The 22277-nt window shown below is 47.1% G+C and overlaps 1 protein-coding gene across 6 annotated transcripts in view; it reads right to left on the reverse strand.

Moving 5' to 3' along the window:
* The window catches only part of CRTC3 (CREB regulated transcription coactivator 3), an 89220-nt gene extending 67549 nt beyond the window's left edge, over positions 1-21671 (reverse strand). For 2 of the 6 annotated variants that reach the window (XM_036932067.2, XM_057494823.1), the window contains exons 1-2: positions 20705-20962; positions 13217-13315 (exon numbers count right to left, since the gene is read on the reverse strand). In XM_036932067.2, coding sequence (XP_036787962.2) covers positions 13217-13315; positions 20705-20836 — 231 coding nt within the window. In that variant the 5' untranslated portion in view covers positions 20837-20962. Of the gene's footprint in view, positions 1-13216; positions 13316-20704 lie in introns of all 6 variants that reach the window. The other 4 variants (XM_057494822.1, XM_057494821.1, XM_036932066.2 and 1 more) reach the window with 4 other exon arrangements.
* Positions 21672-22277: the final 606 nt, after the last annotated feature.

The following is a 22277-nucleotide window of genomic DNA, read 5'->3' on the forward strand; positions in this document are numbered from 1 at the left end:
AGTCACATTTCTCTGACAGTCAACAGGTTTTCTATGCGTGTTTGTACACCATAAATTAAGGGTCTTTTCTGTTTTCCTCAAAGTTCTCTCTATTTAAAAAAATTAAAATTTTAAAGCAGTATATGAAAGAGATTGCAGAGAACCCTGAAGCCCCAGCGAAACGTGCTAGGCGGTCCCTGGTCACTCACCAGCCGAGGGACCCAACTCAGCACAGCAGCCTCGTGGCCCATGCGACAAACACTGTGCTTCGGTAAGTGTGCAAAATACTTTACGTATGACCCACGTGGAATGTTAGATCTGCAAAGGCTAAGGATCTCCTGTAATTAGGTAATAAATATCCAAATCGATCAGAGTCAAAAATGTTGTTAGGTTAATTATCTTTGCCAAAAGACAAGGCCACATGTGTTAATGACCTTACAAATATTTCTACGCTTTGACCAAGTAATTCTACTATGGAAATCTATGATCAGAAACACAAGGGACTCATACACCAAGGTGTTTATTACTAAAAATTGTTTATAGTAAAGAAAAATTGGAGTCAACCAAAATATCCAACACAAAGGAAATGGATATAAATTATAAGGCATATATGATGGAATATTATTCAGTCATTAAAATTATACCTATGAATTATTTTAATAACAGGGAAGTAATGATTACATAATGGTTAAAATTTTAAGAAAACAGGATATAAATATGGACAGTGGTATCACATGTATTAAAGTTGCATGAAAAACAACTTAAAAAACACATTAAAATGGTAATTTTTGGTTAATGAAATATGAATAATTTTTTCTGTGCCTTTGTAATTTTTACGAATTTCCCAAACTTTTTACAATGAGCATGTGTTAGTTTTATAATGAACAACAAAGAATTCAGGGCCAAGTTACAATGTCTTACTTTTCCTAAATGTAAAAGTTTAAAATTGGAAGCTAAAAAAGAAAAAGAACATGCCCAACGTTTCTCTGCTACATTCTTATGCACACAGCCTGCCCATCAAACTTGATGGGAAGCTTCCTAAACAGACTTCTCTCAGGCATCTTCATAAACCTAATACTGCCTCCCTCATAACAGGCGCTCAGTTAATACTTACAAATGAGGCAAGTCGGGGCAGCGGCAGTAGCTGTTCGGTGTGACAGAAGCGGCTGCAACAGCCCAGACGGTCAGTCCCTGGCACGGCCCATGGGCGGGCCCGGTAAGCACGGCTGGGCTCCAGGCACTGTGGCCCTTTGGTGTGGCCGCAGGGGGAACTGAGGTGGGTTGCATGGAGGCACGTGGAGAGCACCCCATGACCTGCGGCCCTCAAAGGGGTTCTGCCGCCACGGGACACAGCTTTCAAACGCAGGACCGTTTTCCTGCAGGCGCACCGGCTGTGCCCAAGCTGGGCGCTCTCCACTTCTCCGGGTGCAAGTTGACAGGGATGTGTGGGGGTAACCTTGACTTGGTGCTGATGACATTTTAAAAATAATTTTTAGTTATTAACATTAAGCTCATATGTTTTACTTATTAGGAAGAACAAATTACTTGTGACACAAAGGCCACGGGTGGCGTGGCTGAGAGCCGCCAGTGACAGTGACACCAAAGAGCACGGCCTGCCGTCGGCACCTCCCATGAATGCCCCCTTCACCCTCACCCTGTGCAGGAGGCACAGCGGACCCCCTGGTGACAAGTACAGAAACAGGCTTGTAGACTTACTAGGACACCCCGCTGGTGAGTGGCGGAGCTAGAACCCCACCCAGGGTGCTGTCAGAGCCCGCGGCAGAGGAGGAGGACGTAACTACAGTGGTGGTGGCAGGGGTCAGGGGTCGTAGGAACAATACTGAGAATAAGAGGAAACACCTCCAGGGCTCACCTGCACCAGGCACCACTCTAAGAGTGCTACGCCTATCACCTCATTCATTCCTCCCAAGAAAACTCTGATCTTCATTTCACAGGGAGGAAACCGAGACAGAGATGTTAAGTGACTTACCCAAGGTCACACAGCTGGAAAGTGGCAGAGGCCAGATCTGAATTCAGAACCCAACCTTTTGGCCATCATACACGCAGCCTCTGAGCTGCCCTAAAGCTTTATTTGAACATAAAACGTACATTGGCATGGAAGTTCTCATGGTTGGTCTTTGCCAAAGGACAGACTTCTCAGGAGAGGGTCCCATGTCTTCCAACTTTTCTGGCACAGAAACTTTAAATCAGTGAAATACAATGATTTCCCTCATTTGTGGAGTAACCATAACAATGAAGCAAAACTGAAGGAACAAAATAGCAGCAGACTCAGAGATTCCAAGGGGAGGGGTGGGGAGGGCGAAGGGGACTGAGGGGTATTATGTTTAGTACACACAGTGTGGGGGGTCATGGGGAGATCAGTGTAGCACAGAGAAGGCAAACAGTGGATCTGTGGCATCTTACTACACTGATGGACAGTGACTGCACTGGGGTGGGGGGGGGACTTGGTAATATGGGTAAATGTAATAACCGCATTGTTTTTTCATGTGAAACCTTCATAAGAGTATATATCAATAATACCTTAATAAAAAATTTTTTTTAAAAGAAATACAAGTGAGCCTTTTAAAGCACTATTTGGAGCACCCGTGCCGTTCCGACCCCCGGCCGCGGGAATCACCAGGAGCACGTGAGCGGCAGAGTGCACGTGGCAGGACTCTAGTTCTGCTGCCTGAGTTCCCACGGACGCCCACGTCCCTGACTCAGCGTGTGGGGCCAGTGTTTCCTTGCCCCCTGGATAATTTCAAAGCCCTTTATTCCCCACCGCTGGGGAATTCATGAACTGTCTTTTATTTTTTATTCTATACGCCTTCTATTTGAAATGTGTGGTTAGATTAAAAGGACAAGGAAAAGTACTACTCAAATCTGCATTTAAAATATGACAACCACAGTTTTGGTCACAGTTCCTATGCTGGGACAGATGTACATTCCAAAGCTATGAAGTAAGCCCCTAACTTTGTGTGTTTCTCACTATTTCCTTAGGCCCAAGAGAAGAACATGCTAATGGAAGTCAAAAAACAAAGGCAAACAGTGAGCAAATCAAACACAGGCAGTAAAAAGTCACCGCTGCAAAGTGCATGTAGTATGGCAGTGCATGGGAGGTATGGACTCCTTCACAGAATTTAGGGACAAGCTCAGAGAAATGTCATTCTCTGAAAAAGAAACTCAGACATAACATAAAATAGATACTAGTATCCATGAAAACCTTCCCTGGAGAAATACTGCATGCTAAAATAATTTGTAAATGTCCTCTAGATCTCATGCAGGAGCCCAAGGCCTCTGCCCCATCTCACTCTATCTGCCAGCATGCGGAGGAACGGGCATCGTCTCAGGGCCAGCAGAGAGCAGGCCGGCCCCAGAGCAAGGCTGCCCAAGGTCTGTGACCCTGGGAACAAAATTCCCTCTCACTTTTTAAGTTTTGAGCAGATGACTATACCACAAAAGCCACAGACTACAACAAATGAGCACACACAAAAAGAATTCAGTCAGGGGCTTGGGAGGGAATCAGTTATCTTTACACCCTAGTTCCCTTAACCCACTCCAGCTCCCAAATCCATGGTCAACACCTCCATGCCTTCCATTATTTCAGTTTATCCTATGTCTCTTGTTATCTCATTATTATTCCTCTTTACCTATGAAAAAACAGGCTTAGAGAGGCGGAGGAAATGCCCATGGTCACAGATAAAGAGGGGTGGAGCCAGGCAGCCCAGGTCTGCCAGACTCCTGCGCACCGCAGCCCCATCCTGGGGGTGCCCAGGGGAAAGAGGGACTGACGGCAAGCTCACCTGGCAGGGTGCTGCCAAAATTCCAGCAGACAAAAGAACTAGACGAGGGACAGTCAGGAAGCGTGAGGAGTTGGGCACTGGAGGTAGGCAGGCTCTGAAAACCAACAGACGGCAGGAGGCTGTTTTGAGGTCTCCGTGCACACCCTTCCATTCTTGACTCAAGACATAACCAGTTGGGGATAGTCTCTGAGATTCCGTGGTCAGCCATGGTGATCGGCAAGCAGCCCTCCCTCAGGGGGGCGGAGGCCAGACGCAGGCTGCCCTGGCTTCACAAGCGGATGGTGCTTAACAAAGATTAACTGGGCCACAATCTCCTGTGGAGGGGCCGGCTTATTTATTTCTGTTCCCTCTGCCTCGTACAGAAATACTGTATTTCTGCCACCACACTAGGTGCTTGAGAAAAATAGGCTGACTTCGTTTATTATTTATTGATCTACCAACTAATGAGAAGTGAAAAAGAATAGTGAACTCCTCAAGGAGGGAGGGAGCACACCGTCCCCCAAGGGTCAGCTCGTTTAGATGCTCACCTAACTCCTGTGCGTGTGTGTGTGTCTGCATGCATGCTCACACGTGTGTGCATGCACACGCTGAGATCTAAGGATGAGCCCTTCTACACTACCCTTCGGATTAAATGGCACTTTTACTGTGTGAAATCCTGCCAACCAGAGACTTGCTCCTCCAGCATCCTCCTGAAATGCAGGGCTGAGTAGTTAAGTGAAGGCTCAAACTTTTTACATGAAATTTAATCAGAATACTTTTCTTATAATCCAAATAAGCATTTTAGTCAAGCCACAGAAATCTGACTGGCCGATGAAAGGAGGGCGGGAAGGACCGAAGCACTGGGCTTTCGGGGGCACAGGCAGCCTCAGCCCAGGGCTGAAACTGGGGACGGGGGCACGGCGGGGAGCAGACCAGCCTGAGCGGGGCTCCACTGCGAGGCCCCAGCCGCGTGTGGCTATCGAGCGCTTGCAATGCCGCTCTTGTCTAACCAAGCAACAGTTTCAGTTTTATTTGCTCTTAATCAATTTACATTTAAACAGCTGCCTATGGCTAGTGACTACCACACTGGACAGGACAGGTCTGAGGAGGAGGGCTGGGAATGAAAAGAACACAGAAAAAAAAGACACTGAAAGGGATAAGTATAAACTTCCCACTTCAAAACTGTTTCTAAGCACTACTGTGTCTATGACTGATGGGTGCCTGGGACCCTAGCCCTTCCGGTTCATCCTGCACTCACGAGACCCTGTTTACACCCCTGCCAGGTCATTTTCACCATCATCATGAGGTTCGGGGAACTCTGTTCTTTGCCTAAGGGCGTTCAGTGGGAGGGCCGCCGGAGGCCCCTCAGGTGGTCAGACTCCAGAACTGTCCAGATGGCATCAAGGGACCCAAAGAAGTACCAGACGGACAAGCGCCTTGTCCATCCCGGCATCCAGCCCTGTGTGATCTGCTGGAATAGTCACTGAGAATCGGCCTCTCGTTTCACCACAGGGGCATCTCATGTACTCGGGACAGTCTTGGAAGCTGCAGAAGCTCTGGGAGGTGAGCTCTGACTGCAGAAAGTGAAGGTGTTTAGATTAGGCCTGGGGGTTCCTATATGTCACTTAGAATATTACTTTGAAATTCAAAAAAGCAGCTCTCAGGATCTTCTAGCACGCAAATGTGCACGTGGGACTGGATTTTCCACGTTGTGCGTGTGAGGACAGAAGAGGTTTCAAAGGCTGCTCAAGGGCTGCTGGAGTATTTAGGGGGCAATGAGAAGGCATAGGCATTTCAAAACTTCCCCTCCTGCCTGGCTAACTTGAACCAAGTTACTGAAACATTCCCCGCTCCCCCCCAGTTTTCCTTGGATACATGTTTTAGATTAAAAAACCCAGGCATAGAATTATAAGGGAAATGATTTTTTCATATTTAACACAAATTTATTAATAAATGTAAATCACCTTAGGCCAAGTATTCTTGACATGGGATCAAAATACATGCAAAACTGAGTGTAATTATGTTTGAAATGTAATTAAAAAGCCTAGGTTTGAAATTAAAAAGCCTTTTTTAAAAAAAAGAAGTGAATGAGAATATGTACACATGTATGTATTTTTCTCAGGAGGGGTTCATAGCTTTCACCAGATTTTCAAAGTGAAGGCAACTTTTTAGCTTTTTATTTTCTCTCATGCTTTATAGATTGTTTTTTCATACAGTCCTTTATAATTCTTAAGTAAAACAAATGTTTTATGTATACACATATATATTTTTAAACTATTATAAATATGAACTTTTCCTCCCTTTATGTATTTTAACTTGCCATGGTAATACACCCAAAAGGTTTTTTAAAGGATTAAAAATTTTTTTCAACTGGTTGTACCTTGAAATTTAAGTTTAATTATTGATGACAATTAATTCTGCTCAAGTTCAATTTCTCCTTTTTTAATTTATTCAGAATTTCTTTGGCCTAGTATATGATCAATTTACACACACACACACACACACACACACACACACACACATCTCCTATGAACAGTGAAAACAACCCCAATGTTCCAGAGTAAGGGAGCAGTTAGATAAACAGTGGTACATCCAAGGGACAGAAATGTTTTTGAAGACCATTTAAACATAGAGGAAAATGTTCATGACATAAAAAAAAAAGATACAAAACTACATATGCAGTATGATGCTGGGTTTGTTAAAAATATTTATAGTCACAGCAAAACTAAAAATACTGAAAGTGCCAAAATGTGAACAGGGATGTTATCTATCTTCTATGGTAAGCCAGTGTCACTTTTATAATCAGGAAAAAAGTGTTGTTTTTAAAATTTGTCTGTGAATATCTATAAGATATCTTATCTTTTTTAGAGAATAAGTTATATTGAATACATTTTTGTGTATTGTAATTCTGATTTGTTAATGCTATCACTCCCCTTTATCTTTATTTTGAATATTGGCTCAGCTATTATAGTGAATTAAAACCTACAATGATGCTTTCATTGCTTTTATCACAGTCTCATTTTACTAGGGACTTTTACTTTTTAAAATTTGTTGCTATGTTGTTTCATCACATAAAAGTCAAATAATGCTCTGACAATTTACCAAATACGTGTATTAACCCTAAAGGGTTTTTGTGAAGATTAAGCAATCTATGCAGAGAGCTGAATGCAGTGTCTGGCACACAGCACTTCATAAATGTCTGCTATCATTAGTAGTATTTTGAGATTAATATTACTATTTCCCATCTGTTTGAATTTAACTGATACATGTTTTGTCAATCACTTTTTTAAAGAATCTCATAAAAACTTCAAAGGAAAGCCACTGAAATTGAACTAGGAGTCAAAGACTTGAGTTTTAAGCTCTGGTTCTCACACACTTGCTGTGCAGCCTCGGGGCCTCATTATCCCCTTGAGAAAGTCACCGCTCTGGACCTGGCCCTCCAGGCCCCAACTGCTGTGCCATGGGTCTTTCTCCCTTTGGCTACCTGACTGTCCCTTAAACTAGTTAGAATTCATAAACCCTCTCAGTCACCAACAAAATGACATAATTTTGTTAAAAGGTAGTAGTCAGAAATGTAAAACGTGCACTTAGTTTTTAAAGATACAATTGGAAAGGACTAGGTAGTTACAGGCTGTGAAAGGCTACAACTATGTACCAAATAGCCCTACACTGAGAGAAGCCCTCTGATCCTCTCCCCAGCCGGCTGCACAACCAGCAGGTGTCCCAGCTGTTCTGCAGGCTGGAACATGCTAAAGAACGCCGGCTCGCCCCAACCTCTGCAGAGATAATGCCCGCTTCCTGTGCCTGCCAGGCCTGCCTGGAGGTCGGAGGGCTGTAACCCAGCCACCCCTGACTGAGGATTACCAACACGCAGCCTGAAGAGCTTGCTTTGGTTTACTGACCTGGTAAGTCTGTGTTCTCTGTAAAGGGCCCTAGGGTTACAGGAACAAAATGTGCTTTTAGATCCTCCATTAGGATAGAAAATTGGTCTTTAACCAGTATTAAAACAGCACTATGCTCACCAACCAATGTGCTAGTTAAGAACTAGTGAAATAATAGATGTGAAAGCTTTGTGTAAACTCCAGAATGATCTACAAACATAAAAAGAAAGACTGAGGTGAGCGTTTAATAATGTAGATAACTGGTGAAGCACTACGTTGTACACCTGAAACCAGTGTTATATTGTCTATCAGCTAAGGCTTGTGTTTAAGTAAATAATTATACGCAACCTAAGTTGAACCAAAATTTGTGCTTCTAGACTGTGTTCATGGGTTGGAAGACTCAGGACTATTAAGAGGTCTGCTCTCCCTATCCTAGTCTACAGAGTCAGTGCAGCCCCATTCAAAATCCCAGCAGACTTTTTTGTAGGTATCAACAAGCTGATTCCAAAAGTACATGGATAAGCAAGAAAAGAACAGCGTTGAAGGACTCCCACTCCCTGATTCCAAGCCTCCCTATAAAGTCACTGCAAACAAGATAGTGGGCTGTTAGTCTGATTTCACTTATGTTTGAAAAGGAAAAACCAAAAATCAAAAACCAAACCACACAGGCAGAGAGAGCAGACTGGCGGTTCCAGAGGCAGAGGGTGAAGGCAGGTGAAATGGGTGAACAAGGTTAAGGGGTACAAACTTCTGCATATAAAGCCAGTCAGTCATGGGTATTAATGCACAGCATGGTGACTATCATGACAGATGTTAACTAGACTTATTGTGGTGATTATTTCTCAATATATATAAATATCAAATCATTATGTTGCACACCTAAAACTAATACGTTATATACACACCTGAAACTAATATGTTATATGCCAATTACACCTTTTAAAAAAAAATGTAGTCTTAGCAAAATGATAGACACAGAGACCAATGGAACAGAAGAAAAAGTCCAGAAATAGACCCACACATATGTGGCTGATTGATTTCCAACGAATGTGCTACGGTGATTCCGCAGGAGATGGAAATCTTCTCAACAAATGGCCCTGGAACAATTCAACATCCATGTGCAAAAGAGAGTGGCCCTCCACCCATACTTCATACCACATAAACAAAATTAACTTGTAATTGCCTAAATGTAAAGCCTAAAACTATAAAACTTCTGGAACACACACAAAAAAATCTTTGTGACCTGGAGTTAAGCAAAGAATTCTTAGATAAGACTCAAAAGGCATAAATCATAAAAGAACAAAACTGATAAGCTGGACTTCATCAAAATTTTAAATTTCTGCCCTTTAAGTCTTTGTAAAGAAAATGAAAAGATAAGCCACAGATAGAAAGTACTGGCAAAACACAAATCTGATAAAGAAATGGTATCCAAAATATATAGAGAACTCTCACAACTCAATAGTTAAAAAATAACTCAATTTAAAAACTGGAAGAAGCACTTCTAGCAAAAGAAGACGTAAGAATGGCAAATAAGCATACAAAAACCTGTTGAACATCATTAGTCACTAGGAAAATGCAAACTAAAAGTGCAGTGAGACACCGCTACACATGCAGTGAGTGATCCAGTGTTTAAGACTGAAATACCACCACTTCATACCCAGTAGGAAGACTACCAGCAAAAAAAACTAACCAACCAACAACAACAACAAAAAAAAGAAAGTACATGTTGGAGACGTTATAGAGAAACTGGAAGCCTTGTGCTAGGATGGTGGGAATGTAAAATGGCACAGCCACTGTGGAAAACAGGATGGTCGTTCCTTGAAATATATATTTCAAACAATTGCCACATGATCCAGCAGTCCCGCCTCTGGGTATGCACAGGATCAGAAGCAGGATCTTGGAGAGAGATTTGCACCCCCATGCTCACAGCAGCATCGTTCACAACAGGAAGAGAAGGAAGCAACCCAGGTGTCCATCTATGGGTGATGGATCCGCAGAACAGCATAGATACATACCATGGAATGCTATTCAGCCTTAAGAAGGAGGCTCCAACACATGCCCCGTGCCACCCCAGGGTGAGCCTGAGGACACGGCACTGAGTGAAATACGGGAGTCACAGACAGACGAGCATCGTATGATCCCACTTAGACGAGGTCCCGGGAGCTGTGAGTTCACAGAGACAGAAAGGCACACGGTGGCCACTGGGGAAGGGCAAGGGGGGCTTTAGTGTTCAGTGGGTACAGAGTTCCAGCTTTATAAGATGAAAAGTCCGGGAGAGGGGATGCACAACAGTGTGAGTATACTGCACACTAGGGAACCGCATGCTCAGAAATGGTGAACAGGGTCACTTTGATATTGTTTTTTAACCACAACTTATAAAAACTGAAACAGCCAGTGCTGAAGAGACTAGAGTCACTGGAACTCTCCTACCTTGCTGGTGGGACCGTGCCAGAGCACAGACACTTTGTCAAACAGTTTGGCAGCTCCTTATGAAGTTAAATATACACTTACCATATGATTCAGCAGTTTCACTACTAGGTGTTTACGCAAAAGCTGTCTGTGAACATCTATTCACAACTGCCTGAAGGTGCACACAATCCAAATGCCCACCAACTGAGGAATGGGTGAACGGTTAGTGCCTCCGTACCGGGCACACTGCTCAGCAGTAACAAGGAAGGCACTACTGGAAAACACAATGGGGTGGGCTGACTATGCTCCCCAAACAGGTATATTCAAGCCTTAACCCCCAGTCCCTGTGAATGTGACCTCCTCTGGACCCAGAATCTTTGCAGAGGTCATTAGGTTAAGATGAGGTCATACTGGATTAGCGAGGGCCCTCAACCCAATGGCTGGTGTCCTTATAAGGGAAGGAAGAGGGACATTTGGACACTGAGATTTGAAACAGGAAAGAAGGTCACGTGGAATAGCGGTGGAGAGTGAGCAATGGAGCTACGAGCCAAGGGACCCCAAGGACTGGCGGCAACCCCCAGAAGCCGGGGCGAGACAAGGAAGTCTCCCCAGGGCCCTCCGAGAGCAAGGCCCTGCTGACACCTTGATTTCAGAACTCCAGTCTCAGAACCATGAGAGAAGAAATGTGGGGTTTATGGCACTTTGTTGCGGCTGCCCCAGGAAACTAAAGCACGCAACAACACGGTGAGTCCCAAACGCCATATGCCAAGTGACAGGGGCACTCTAACGGCTACCTATGTGTGGTTCCACTCACAGGACACACGTGGAAAGGCAGAACTACAGGTCAGCGGCTTCCAGAGGCTGGAAGTTGGGGGTGGAGGTCGATGACAAAGGACACAGGCGACTTGGCAGGACGATGGAACTGGTCTGTATCTTGATTGTGGAGATTTCACAATACAGAGCTGTAACGCTAAAAAGGCCAGTTGTGCGGTATGTAAACTGCACCTCAAAAGAGTTTACCTAAAAAACATGTGTTTCTGGGATTCTCTTTTTTTCTCAGTTTGTCAAGAATACTGGGAAGAAGGCTCCTGCTAGCCTAACCTGGGATAATGTGAGCATCGAAATAACATTAACAGTTGTGAATTAACACTCATGGAATAAAATAACAAATCACAAAACCAGATCTACAGAAATAAATAAAAAGATTTGTAAACTGAAAGATTGATGAGGATCAGGTTAAAGGATCTCCTTGCAAAATACTTACTAATTCCAAAGGGGAAGAGGAACTGCAGAGTGAAGCCTGACAGACACCACCTTACGTAAGTGGAAAGAGTGAACATCGTCAGCAATGGGACTAGTGAAAATCACCCACTTAGAAGGTAACGGCACCTCTCCTGTGCTCTTCCGGCCAAAGACGCATAATCTGAACCTAACTATGAAGAAACATCAGACAAACCCCGACTGAGGGATATGCCACAAAATAAATGGCCTGTCATCTTCAAAAGCAGCTGGGTCACAAAAGTAAAAAATAGTTTTTTTCATGTCAAAAATAAAAGACTGAAAAACTGTTCAGACTGAAGGACACTAAAGACAGTAACTAAATACACAGGATTCTGAACCGGGCCCTTTGCTACGGACGACGGTAACGAGCGGTGGGGGGGAAACGCGCACAGGCCTGTGGGTCGGCTGGTAACGTGCCACCGCGAGCGTCCCGAGCTCGGCGGCTCTATGAGGTCGTGCAGGACAACGTCCTCGCTTGTAGGAAACACAGCGAGGTGCTGTGGGTCGGCAGGACATCGGGTCAGCAACGTATCCTCAGGGGGAAAGGAAAGCTATGTGTACTCTACTAACTTTTCTGTAAGTCTGTACTGGTTCAAAGTTTAAAAAGTACTCAAAGGAAGAATCCTGGGAAGGCCGAGGGCTGTCACTTCAGAACATTCCTCAGCGGGACGGGAGAGGGACAGTACGGGAGACTCCGTGTTTCTCTGAAGCCGGCAATACCATACCCCAGAATCGGGATCTGAAGCGCAGCGCACCTCGGGAATGTTCATCTCCTGAAGCACCAAATCCAGCAGAAAGCAAAATCCGCCTTATTTTGGATACGGGATGATCTAAAAGGCCAACATATGAGTCGGGTCTACGGGGAAGACCTCCGTCAGGGGTTATCACAGTGAGATTCCCAGGTCATCACACTCAAGAAAGGACTCCAGCATAACAGGGTGCAAATACGCTCACACTGTACTTTTCCTCATCACCATTATATTTAAGCGCTCCTGTCAGCGCTCCCACACGCAGTCCCCAGCTTGAAGGTCGCCTGTGCTTTAGGAGACACCATCAGCCAATGAGTCCGCTTCCACAGCAAAGACACAGCCCCTCAGGCGAGCCGAGGCAGCCAGGCGGGTCGGTTCATGCCGCATCTGAAAGTCTACATCTCAGTGTCGACACCACACCTTAAACTGTGGAATCAGAAAAGCTCCTCGGTTTTCAGAGACCAGGATCCTAAGTCAGTCGCATCCGACCTTGACAACAGTATCACATGCCACTGGCCGAAACGCCGCTTTGTGCTGTTTCCAGCAAGGCCCTTGGCCGACGTGAATGGTCAAAGCGCCAGCGTGCGCCCTAAGGGCCAGGCAGAACCCTGCTGCGCTGCCCATCCATCTGTGCTGCCCAGTGTGCTAGAAACCAGCCCCCTGACGGTAGCAAGATGCGGCTGGTCCAAACTGAGGTGTGCTTTCAGTGTGAAATACCAGATTTCAAAGACTTAGTACCCAGAGGGGAAAAAAAAAGAATGTGAAATATCTCATTAATGTTTTTTTATATCGATTCTGTGTTGAAATGGTAATATTTAAGATATGTTGGGTTAAGTAATGATTTAAATAATGTTAAAATTAATAATACCTGTTTTTCTTTAACACGGTCAATAGAAAAGCTTCAGTTACCTCTGTGGCTCGCGATTTGTTCCTACTGGACGGCGCTGCTCTGGACCACTTGCGAAACGACACTGTCTTACACCGTGGGGACTAGGACAGAGCGTGAGGCGGACTTCCCAGAACGCTGAACTGTGTCTGGGCCCGGTTTGCCCCGCGAGAGCTAATCTTTTCAGGGATCATCTCTGCCTGCTGCCCTCTTACACTCTACTCGGCTTGAAAAAGTGAGCGGGGGTACCTGGAACTCGGACGCACTGCTGCGTAGCTGGCTCACATTTGGTAAGGATCCTCCGTGGTACTGGGTAAGGCGCAGTTGCTGAAGCTTCTGAAATTGAACCTGGAAACAGAGAGATTTCAAGACTGCTGAGTGATGACAGCAAAGATCTGACAGAAGCATCAAAGTATGCTGTTTTGTAGTGAAATGTGCAAGAGTGACAGTCTTGGTTTCAATTTTCTTTTCTACTTAAAACCTTCAGGTTTCCAGAGCTTTCTGGTTTTTTGATTAGTCTGTTTTTGGAAAGAGTTTACCCATGTTCCAAACATCCCATTCACCATGTTAACAAGATACTCTTTGCAAGGCCTTTGAGTGTTTATGTGTAGGCGAGCAGGCACAGCCTTTAGCAGCGAAAAAAGAATTCCTCAAAGAAAAACTAAGCCACTCTCTAGTGACTCTGACACATTAACTGTGTTCCCTTCTCCACACTTTTCTGGTCTCCATCTACATGCGTAAGCACAAACTGCAGAGAGCTGATCGCCCAGGCACAATCTTGCATGCTTACATCTTAACTCTGTTCTATGATATTAGGCAATTCCTTTTAATGGCTACACAACATTCTTTGTCTAAATTATTTCTTTAGAACACACGGCAAAGAGTGATCACTAAGCCTCCGGGTACGGGCCTCCTGACGGCTCCCAACGCACACCGCCAGAACGCTTTCCCAAAGGGTATACCAACGTATATATGAGAAAGCCGTTTCACCAAAAAACTCACCAACAGTGGATTTGACCATTAATTGGGGTAAAGGGGGAGGCCAATTCAACGGGTAGCAAACGGTATCCCGCTGTTTTAATATGCCTTTCTTCTGTTAAGCTCTTTCTTGCTTCATTTTTCAAAAGGCAGTAAACTGGTTACAGTTCTTGTAAACCCCGAAGTGGTCCAATTTGGTCTCTAAAGAGTTCTGTTTCTAAAATAAAAAATTACTTCTGTGGTTATGTAACCTTGGCACTTATAATTCATGTAGGGAAAAGGGTAGGTGGGAAGCCCGAGGCAGAATTTTACCCTTTCATTTCTCTCTTTGTCTGACAATGATTAAAAACTATGAGATACGAGCCCCTGAGGTGAGCCAGATGCTGCCCCACTTCATCCCTAATCCTCCCCACACCCAGCAGTGCAGACCGCATCCCCTGCCTCCACAGGCCTGGGACCCCGACGTGGGGCGTCCAAGACTTGCCCAAGGCCGCACGGCTAGAGGAGGCCGACCTGCGGCCAAGCCAAGGCCCACATTCCTATTTCTGCCCCACTCCCTTTCTTTGCTCCATTTCTCCTTCATGACTGTACTGGTGACAAGCTCAGAGAAAAAGGGAGTTTGGTAGGCCAGAAGCACCCCGAGCCTATGAAGCTCTCTGGTTTTGTGTTTACATTTACCGTGAAAAAACTTCAAATACATACAAAATAGAACAATGAAACCCCATGTATCCATCTTCCAGTTCAACAATTATCAGCTTATGTCCAATTCTGATTCATTATTTCCCCTGCCTCCACCCACGGTACCCACAGAAGAAACAGCACACAGTCCATGTGTCAATGTGCATCTCCAAAAGATAAGAACTTGTATCTTGCAAGTTTTAAAGGCATATGAAACCCTGAGGCAGTTTTAATTTCCTTATACCCTGAGTATTTGATTTCTCAACTGGGAGATGATTATAATCTATCAATCAAAACCCAGATCTGAGAGTCAAATACAAGAAGGACACGGTGGGCTTTTTCTATCTATCAGCTGAGTTATAAGAACAAAGTCTCAGCTTTTGATCTTAACATCCTCAAAGCACTTACCAGAGGCATTTGACTCGCTGTCCTTGAAATTCTCTGGACAAAATTCTTGGCCCTCTTGATCTGAAGCCTTTGATTTCTCCTTAAATCAATCCACCCATTTATTCACTCATATAAAAACTTTTAACTCTATTAGGTACTGTGCCAGGCACTGGCTTACTAAGATGACTACGTGCCGAAGCTCCTGCCTTCAGAGAGCTCCCACCGGCGCCTCGACTCCTACCCAAAAGCTGAGTTTTACTCTGGCTCGAGACCTGCCTTCAGCGGAGCCTGTGTCCCCGGCACGGACCCCCACTCTGCTCTCCCTCCCTGAGTGCCTATTCCTAGAGCGTTCAGAGGCCACGGCGCTGCAGTACCAGGAGCACAGGGCTTGGAGCTGGAAGCCCTGCTTCTGTAACCTGGAGCTCCGCGGGGCTGGGGAAATCATTCTGCTCTCGAGTCCACAAAGATGATGTAGGATCGAAAGAGAACACAGATGTGAGGCGGTAGGTAAGATGTAAGGCTCTGGACAACTCAAAATGTAACCGTTATTGTTGATACTATCAGCTACCTCTTAAACCCTAAAAATTCTGATATTTTCCTTTTTTGAAATTTAGAATCACTGAGCGAGAAAGAACCTTAGAGACCGTCTTCAACCCCGTCATGCTTACTGATGGTGACACGAGGACCAAAGAAAGAAGAATGATCAGCGGAAGGCAAGAGGCCTCAGCCTGGCGGGCCAAGCGCCCCATTCAGCCTAGAGAGTTCTGGTTGGCCCACATGAGAAGGACCCACCCAAGGCTTTACATTTTAATTTTATAATTGGAAGACTGCATAAAAGTCTGGATTTCCAACTTCTTCTGATCGAAAGATGAGACAACACTGAACCCATATTCTTGCACGGCCAACAACGCTTGGAGCCGACAAGTGGCCGCCCATTAGACAGGGCTGGGGTTATTCTGTTTGCCCAACACCTCCCCACGTGCTATTATTCTTCCACGGGGGCCCGAGATCAGCTACCACTTACCCCCATCTCATCCCTGGCCCCTCTACTAATTTTCTGTACCAGCCACACCCTGTAACTTGCATTAGCAACCTTTAGCCTATAGCCACATACTGTAGTAGAACTTCCTTCAATGTCTATATGAAATGAGGCCCATGCCCCAAATATTCCTTTTTGAAAAGTCTCATAATAGTCAGTATAATCCTAAACAAAATCCTAACAGGCCTTTTTACAGAAATTGACAACATAAATTCTAAAATGCAAGGATGTGCCAATGACCTACAATAGCCAAAGCAATTTTTAAAAAGAGCAAAGGTGGAATACAAAAATTCCCTTGTTTCAGGAATTACTATAAAGCTATGGTAACCAAGGTAGTATGCTATTGTCAGGGGGAGAGATGTTACAGATCACTAGATAAGAAGAGAGAGTCCAAAAACAGACCCACGTGTACATGGCCAATTGCTGTCTGATAAAAGTGTCATAGCAATTCAGTGGGGCGAGGAAAAGTGTGTCAACAAACGCTTCCGGTACACAGACATCCTTAGAAAAATGCAATTGAGTATACAGACATTCAGGGTGACAGCCATGCTCAAACCCCTGGCTCTGCCACTAACCAGCCACGAGACCTTACCTCTCGGGCTTCATTCATTCACCCACAAAATGAAGAACACTCTACACATTCCACAGGGTCCCTGTGAGAACCACGGGCCAACGAACACAAAGGGGTCGGCACAGCTCCCGGCAAAGAAACGGCACGCGATATTCAGCCCGAATCCTGTCTTTCTAGTCTCCCCTCTACAGTCCTCTCTGCTCCGTAACACATCAAATGTTTGTTTGAATAGAAAAGCAATGGGTTTTCCCAAGTCTTCCAGTCAAATTAACGCTCCAGGCTGCTGTGCTGTGTTTATCCGGTGGTTTTTCAAAACTACAAGTTGTGCTTTAAAGTCAAACTTCTTAAACAAGTTTGCAGCCCTGTCTGTTTCCTCCCATCCGACCCCCTGTTCCTCACCTGGTGCCCTGCGCATGTGGCCCTCACCACGGTCACCCCCCACAGCTACATGACCAGACTGAAGGGCACATCCTCACTGGGTCACACCAAGTCAGCAGCCCTGGGCTCAGCAGCTGGCGTTCTCTCCTTTTAACAATAACCTTCCTGGCTTTCCTCCTGCGCCCCTGGTTGCTCTTGTCTTCTCTGACTCCTCTACCTCACCTCTAAACGCTGGGGCTCCTTGGGGCTCCTAGGACCTCTTCACATTCCACTCTGTAACTGGGTCAGAAACTCAAATGCCCACAGGCGCTGAGTATGGAATATAAGGCAGTGAAGCAGGCTGGAATAACTGTAAGCAACACCATAGGGAGTGGCAGGGACTGTGGCAAACTGAAGACCACATACACGCACAAATGGGGGCAGCCACTATTCAGCACCAGGCAACTGCTACCATGTAGAAATGTAGGGTGAGTGTTGTTAGATGATCCCATGTTTTCAAAAGAAGTCAGAATCCAGATTTTAATATAAAATCTCAAAGTTCATTGCTGGCTCTAATTTTTGTAAAAATGGGGCACACATCCCCCCACCCCAAGAATTTAGGTCACCAATTTGCAAAATGTGTTCTCAAAATTTCTCCTAGGCCACTGATTCTACTGTCACAAGTACACCCCAAAGATCCCACATTTAAATCAACAGCTCGGATTTCCCTCCCGAGTTCCAGGACCTGCTAGGCCGCCTGCTAGACCACCTCTGCTCAAATACCTCACAGGCGGCTCGAACCCAGCACCGCGCGACACTGAGGGGTCTGACCCTCTGCAGTGACCCCTCTCCTCGTGGAGGGTACCCCGAAATGGCTCAAGTTTGAAAGCTGGGGTTCATCCATTCACCAAGCCGGATCCTATCCACTTCCTAAGTGTCAATCATTCATTGCTCTGCCCGCTGCCGCCACCACCACAGGCCCTAGACTAGTATTAAGGCCTCCAAACGGTTTCTCTGCCACTTTCTCCTCAGTTGTAGTCACCACTCTGGAACTAGAGGGATCCTTTTAAAATGCAGATCTCCCTGGGTTCAACCCCTTCAATGATTTCCATTGTCCTTAGGATCAAGTCCCAAATCCTGTCTCCACAATCCGACCCCTGTGAATGTTACATCTCAAATCACCCTCCTCCTCTCCTAGATGAACCTGTTCCCTGTGCCTGAACCATCCCCTTCCCTCAACACACAGGCATAGACTTCAGACACCCTCCCCACGTGGGCCACCACCGAGTGGGGACTCGGGGATGTTCCCAGAGCTCCGTCCGCTCCCCCTTCTGTACTCATCAAAATGTGCCCTTGCTTGTCAAATGAATGCCTTCCATAATAAACCCCAAGTCTGTGAGGAGGCTGTTTTACTTGCTCACTATTATATCCCCAGTGTCTACCCTATACACTGTCCCCTACACACTGGGGACTTATTAAGTAATTGATGAACAAATTAATACCAGACTAGTAAGAGACGCCACGTCTTCACCTCCTCCACACCCACCCTACCGACCACAGGGGCCACTCTGGTGCCCACACACCGATGAAGGGCCCAAGAAACAGCCGCCTTCCAGGCACCACCTGCCTCCACTCCCTCACCTTTCTCATCCCAGGTACCACCACTAAACCAATCCTGCTAGAATTCTCTTATCAAACTTTTTTTACTTCTTACTGGAAAGCTGAACCCCTAACGTGAGAGAGAAAAATTCTCCATAATCCAATCCACCCCAGCTGCTAGGCAAATAGGATGTAAGTCCAGCTCTGAAGGACTCGCTGTGACGATGTAGAGACGGCGCCGAGGGGGGAGTGCCTAGACCGGCTGCCATCGTCTGCCCCGTCTGCCATGGGCCGGTCACGGAAAGGCAGTGTATCTGCCACCCAGCCACCAGTAATGAACTGGATGGATCTTCTCCACCTGGGATTGCTGGGGCCTTAGAGGTTTACAGACATTTGCTTGAGGATCTAAGAGTTCTCTATGAGAAGTGCTCAGTTTTGTGATTTCATGATGACAATAACCCTGAATTTTTAAATAAGCAAATATTACTAGGAAATTCCGTGTTATATTTTGCCTATGTATTTATGAACACAGTGGAGACATAAAGAATTACTTGCAATTGGCAGAGGAGAAAAGAACACAGGCAGAATTAAGTGAAAAAGATGCAGCAGGTGAGGGGCAAAGTGACATCACAACGTTGTAACATTTAGACTAGAAAACAATGGTGGCCACACTGAGTCACCACATGGTGCACAGCTGATCACCCGGCTGAACTCCAGGGCATCTGAGCTAAGGCTTTAGCACTATATGCACACTGATAACTCCAATTCAGTTGAGCAAAATAGCACCTGTCACATTAATGTTGTTAATTTGAATTGATTGCGTTTTTAACGGATTTTGTACGTATGTTTTAATTTACGGTCCATCACAGCCATAAGCATAAACTTTTATACAAGTTTATGTTTGAACATATTTGAGGAACATAAACGCATTTAAGTGAACACTAAGGATCTGTGTGAAAAAAATTTTTACCTTTATAAAGAGTCTGTACATAACTCATGGCTTCATCTTTCAAGGAGGTCTTAAAGGGGAATCATGAACTGGGGGAGAGATTGGATCAACTCTAGGGGTACAGACATACAGGGCACATGGATTTGTACACATGCAACTTGAGCGCCCGAACAAGTAACAGGCTACAGCGCCCATCATGCGCCAGCTTCCCACCCATTCTCCTCACTGTGCTCTGAGCTTGCCATGCCCATCCCTGAATCTCACCAAGGTCACAAATGCAAATGCCTGTGGACACCAGGCAGGTAATAAATGAGCGAAGCTAGTCGGGGCATGAGAAAACTTTTTCTTGAAATCTCAGCCTTCTTTATCTGTATTTTTTTTGTCCTCAGTGTGATAGAAATGCAAATGAAAGAACAATTTCCCTTTCGCCTTTACTTCACTATAAGAAAAACACCACGCAAAGTATGATAAATAGCAAGTGCCACCTAGTTTCTGTGCGGGGGGTCAGGAAAGGGTGTGGTGGGCACGGGGGCCCTAGAGAGCCCATCAGAGGGGCGACCAGCACCGGCTCCAGCTGACGGCTGCCAGGTGGGACTCAGGATGCATCACCAGGTCTCCCAACTTTAACTAAGTAACAATTTTGCGTAAATATATATACATATATATATGGAAAGAAAGAATGAACTTTTGATTTCCTATGAAAACCTCCCAATTAGAAAATTCTGGCAACAGAGTTAAGTTTTCCCAGACACTGTGCTGGTCAAACGGGTAAAGCGCGCCTGCGGCTCGGCGGGCCGGGGACCCCCAGCGCCGGGCCCTCGGCGCTCCCGCGGCCCCCACCCGCCCGGCGGCCCCCAGGTCGGCGCCGGGGTCCCGAGGCCCGCGCGGCGCGCGCTGCCCCGCTGGCCCCGGGCTGCGCGGAGCCGCCACGGCCTCGCTCGGCCGCTGCCTCGGCTCGCCGGCGGCGCTGTGCACTTGCCGGTCCCACCGCACATCCGGGGCCGCGAGGACGCGCCTCGGCGGAGGGACCGCAGCCTGGCGCCCGAAGCGGGGGCCACCCGGCGCCGCCCGCTCCCCGCGCCGCGCCCGCGCCCCTCGCGCCCCCGGCCCGCAGGCGCCCCCGTCCGGCCCCGCCAGCGCCTCGGCCCGCGCCCGCCCGCCCGCCCGCCCGGCGCTCACCCGCGACAGGGTGAGGTCGGTCATGAGCTGCTCGAAGGCCCGCGTCTCCTCGGCCTGCCGCTGCGTGTGCAGCGCGATCTTCTCGCTGAACTTCCGCGGGTTGGCACCGCCCGAGCCCGGCGAGGCGGCCATGGCGCGGCCCGGCGCCGGCGGAGGGGAGGCGGCGGGCGCGGGGCCTGCGTCCCTCCGCAGGCCGCCGCCCGAGGCCCGTCGTCCGGCGACCCGGCAGAGCAGCCGCCGCGGCCCCGCCGCCCGCCAGCGGCCGGGAGCGCGCCCGGGTCCGCCCCCGCGCCGGCCCCGCCCTCGGCGCGGCCCGCCCGCCGCCCGGCCCCGGCCCCGGGCCCCGGCCTGCAGCCCTCCGGCCGCCGAGCGCGGGCGTCCCCGGGCCCTGGGTCGCCGTTACAACTTGAGGACGGGGTGGAACACCTCCCGCGCCTTCCCGGTTCCGGGGTTTCCTTCGGGAGGCGACGCTGGGCGCCCCACGCGTGAGCCCCTCTCGCCCTCGGGCCCCGCGCGCCCGGCCCCGCGCCCGCCCCCCGGCTCTACCCCAGCCCGCTTCCCCTCCACCCAGCGCGCCGCCGGGCCGCCCGGGCCCCCGCAGGGCGCAGGGACCAAATCTGCATCCGTTTGGAAAACGGTCTCCCGGTTTGCCCGGACTTGGGACGCCGTCCCCGCCGGGGGCAGCCTCTTCGCTCCCCAGCCCCGGCCCCTTTCCAGGTTCTTTCCAAGCCTCCCCGTGGCCTCTGCAAACCCCAGGAGCCTCCACTTTATAGGCGGCCCCTCTCGGCATCCCCGTCGATGTGCATGAAGATGTCCCCGGGCAGCTTGAGAGGGTGTCGCGCTTGGTAGATCAGGAACTATCAGAGGCGTGCCCCCAAGTAAGATCAGCAGCACCCACGCGCTCCACTCAAGATTAAACCTATGAAAACATTTGGCCTCATTTACCTGGTATTTATTAAAGAAATATGAAATTAGACGTAACTAAAGCCCCACCCTTATTCTGTCTCCTCCAGATAGTCTCTGGACTCAAGTTGATGCCCATCATTCCCGTTCCTGTTTGTATGCTTCTATTACATAAGCGTGGACCCACCACCTGCATATGGACACCAAATTTTGTTTTTAAACTTTAAAGAAATGACGTCATGCTGAGTAATCTTTGGCAACTTTTTTCATTCCCCATTATGTTCTCGAGATTCGTTTGTGTTGATTCATTTAACTCCTGTGTGATATCATTGTTTTTCACTTGTCTCTTGTACAGCGCACAGCTGGAGTTTTTAGAAAATTTAGTATGAGACTCTGTTAGCTAGAGTTGAGCTTGTTTTAGTAGTTATAATTAGATTTCTTTCTTCCGTTTTATTCTGTGCTATTTACCATGCTTTTTCTTTATATTTTACCTTCTGCTTTGCTGTTCTGTAGTCTGGGTTCAGTTTCAGAGAACAGAAATCATTCCAGAGTTTAAGCACAAAAGGATTTATTATAGGGTATAAAATGATTTAAGGACTTGTTTGGCGGTCTGAAGCAGCTCTCCAGGTTGAATGTTCAGGAATGACTGAGAGCTGTGGTGCAGAGCCAG

Source organism: Manis pentadactyla, chromosome 18 (assembly GCF_030020395.1).
Source record: "Manis pentadactyla isolate mManPen7 chromosome 18, mManPen7.hap1, whole genome shotgun sequence".
Taxonomy (NCBI): domain Eukaryota; kingdom Metazoa; phylum Chordata; class Mammalia; order Pholidota; family Manidae; genus Manis; species Manis pentadactyla.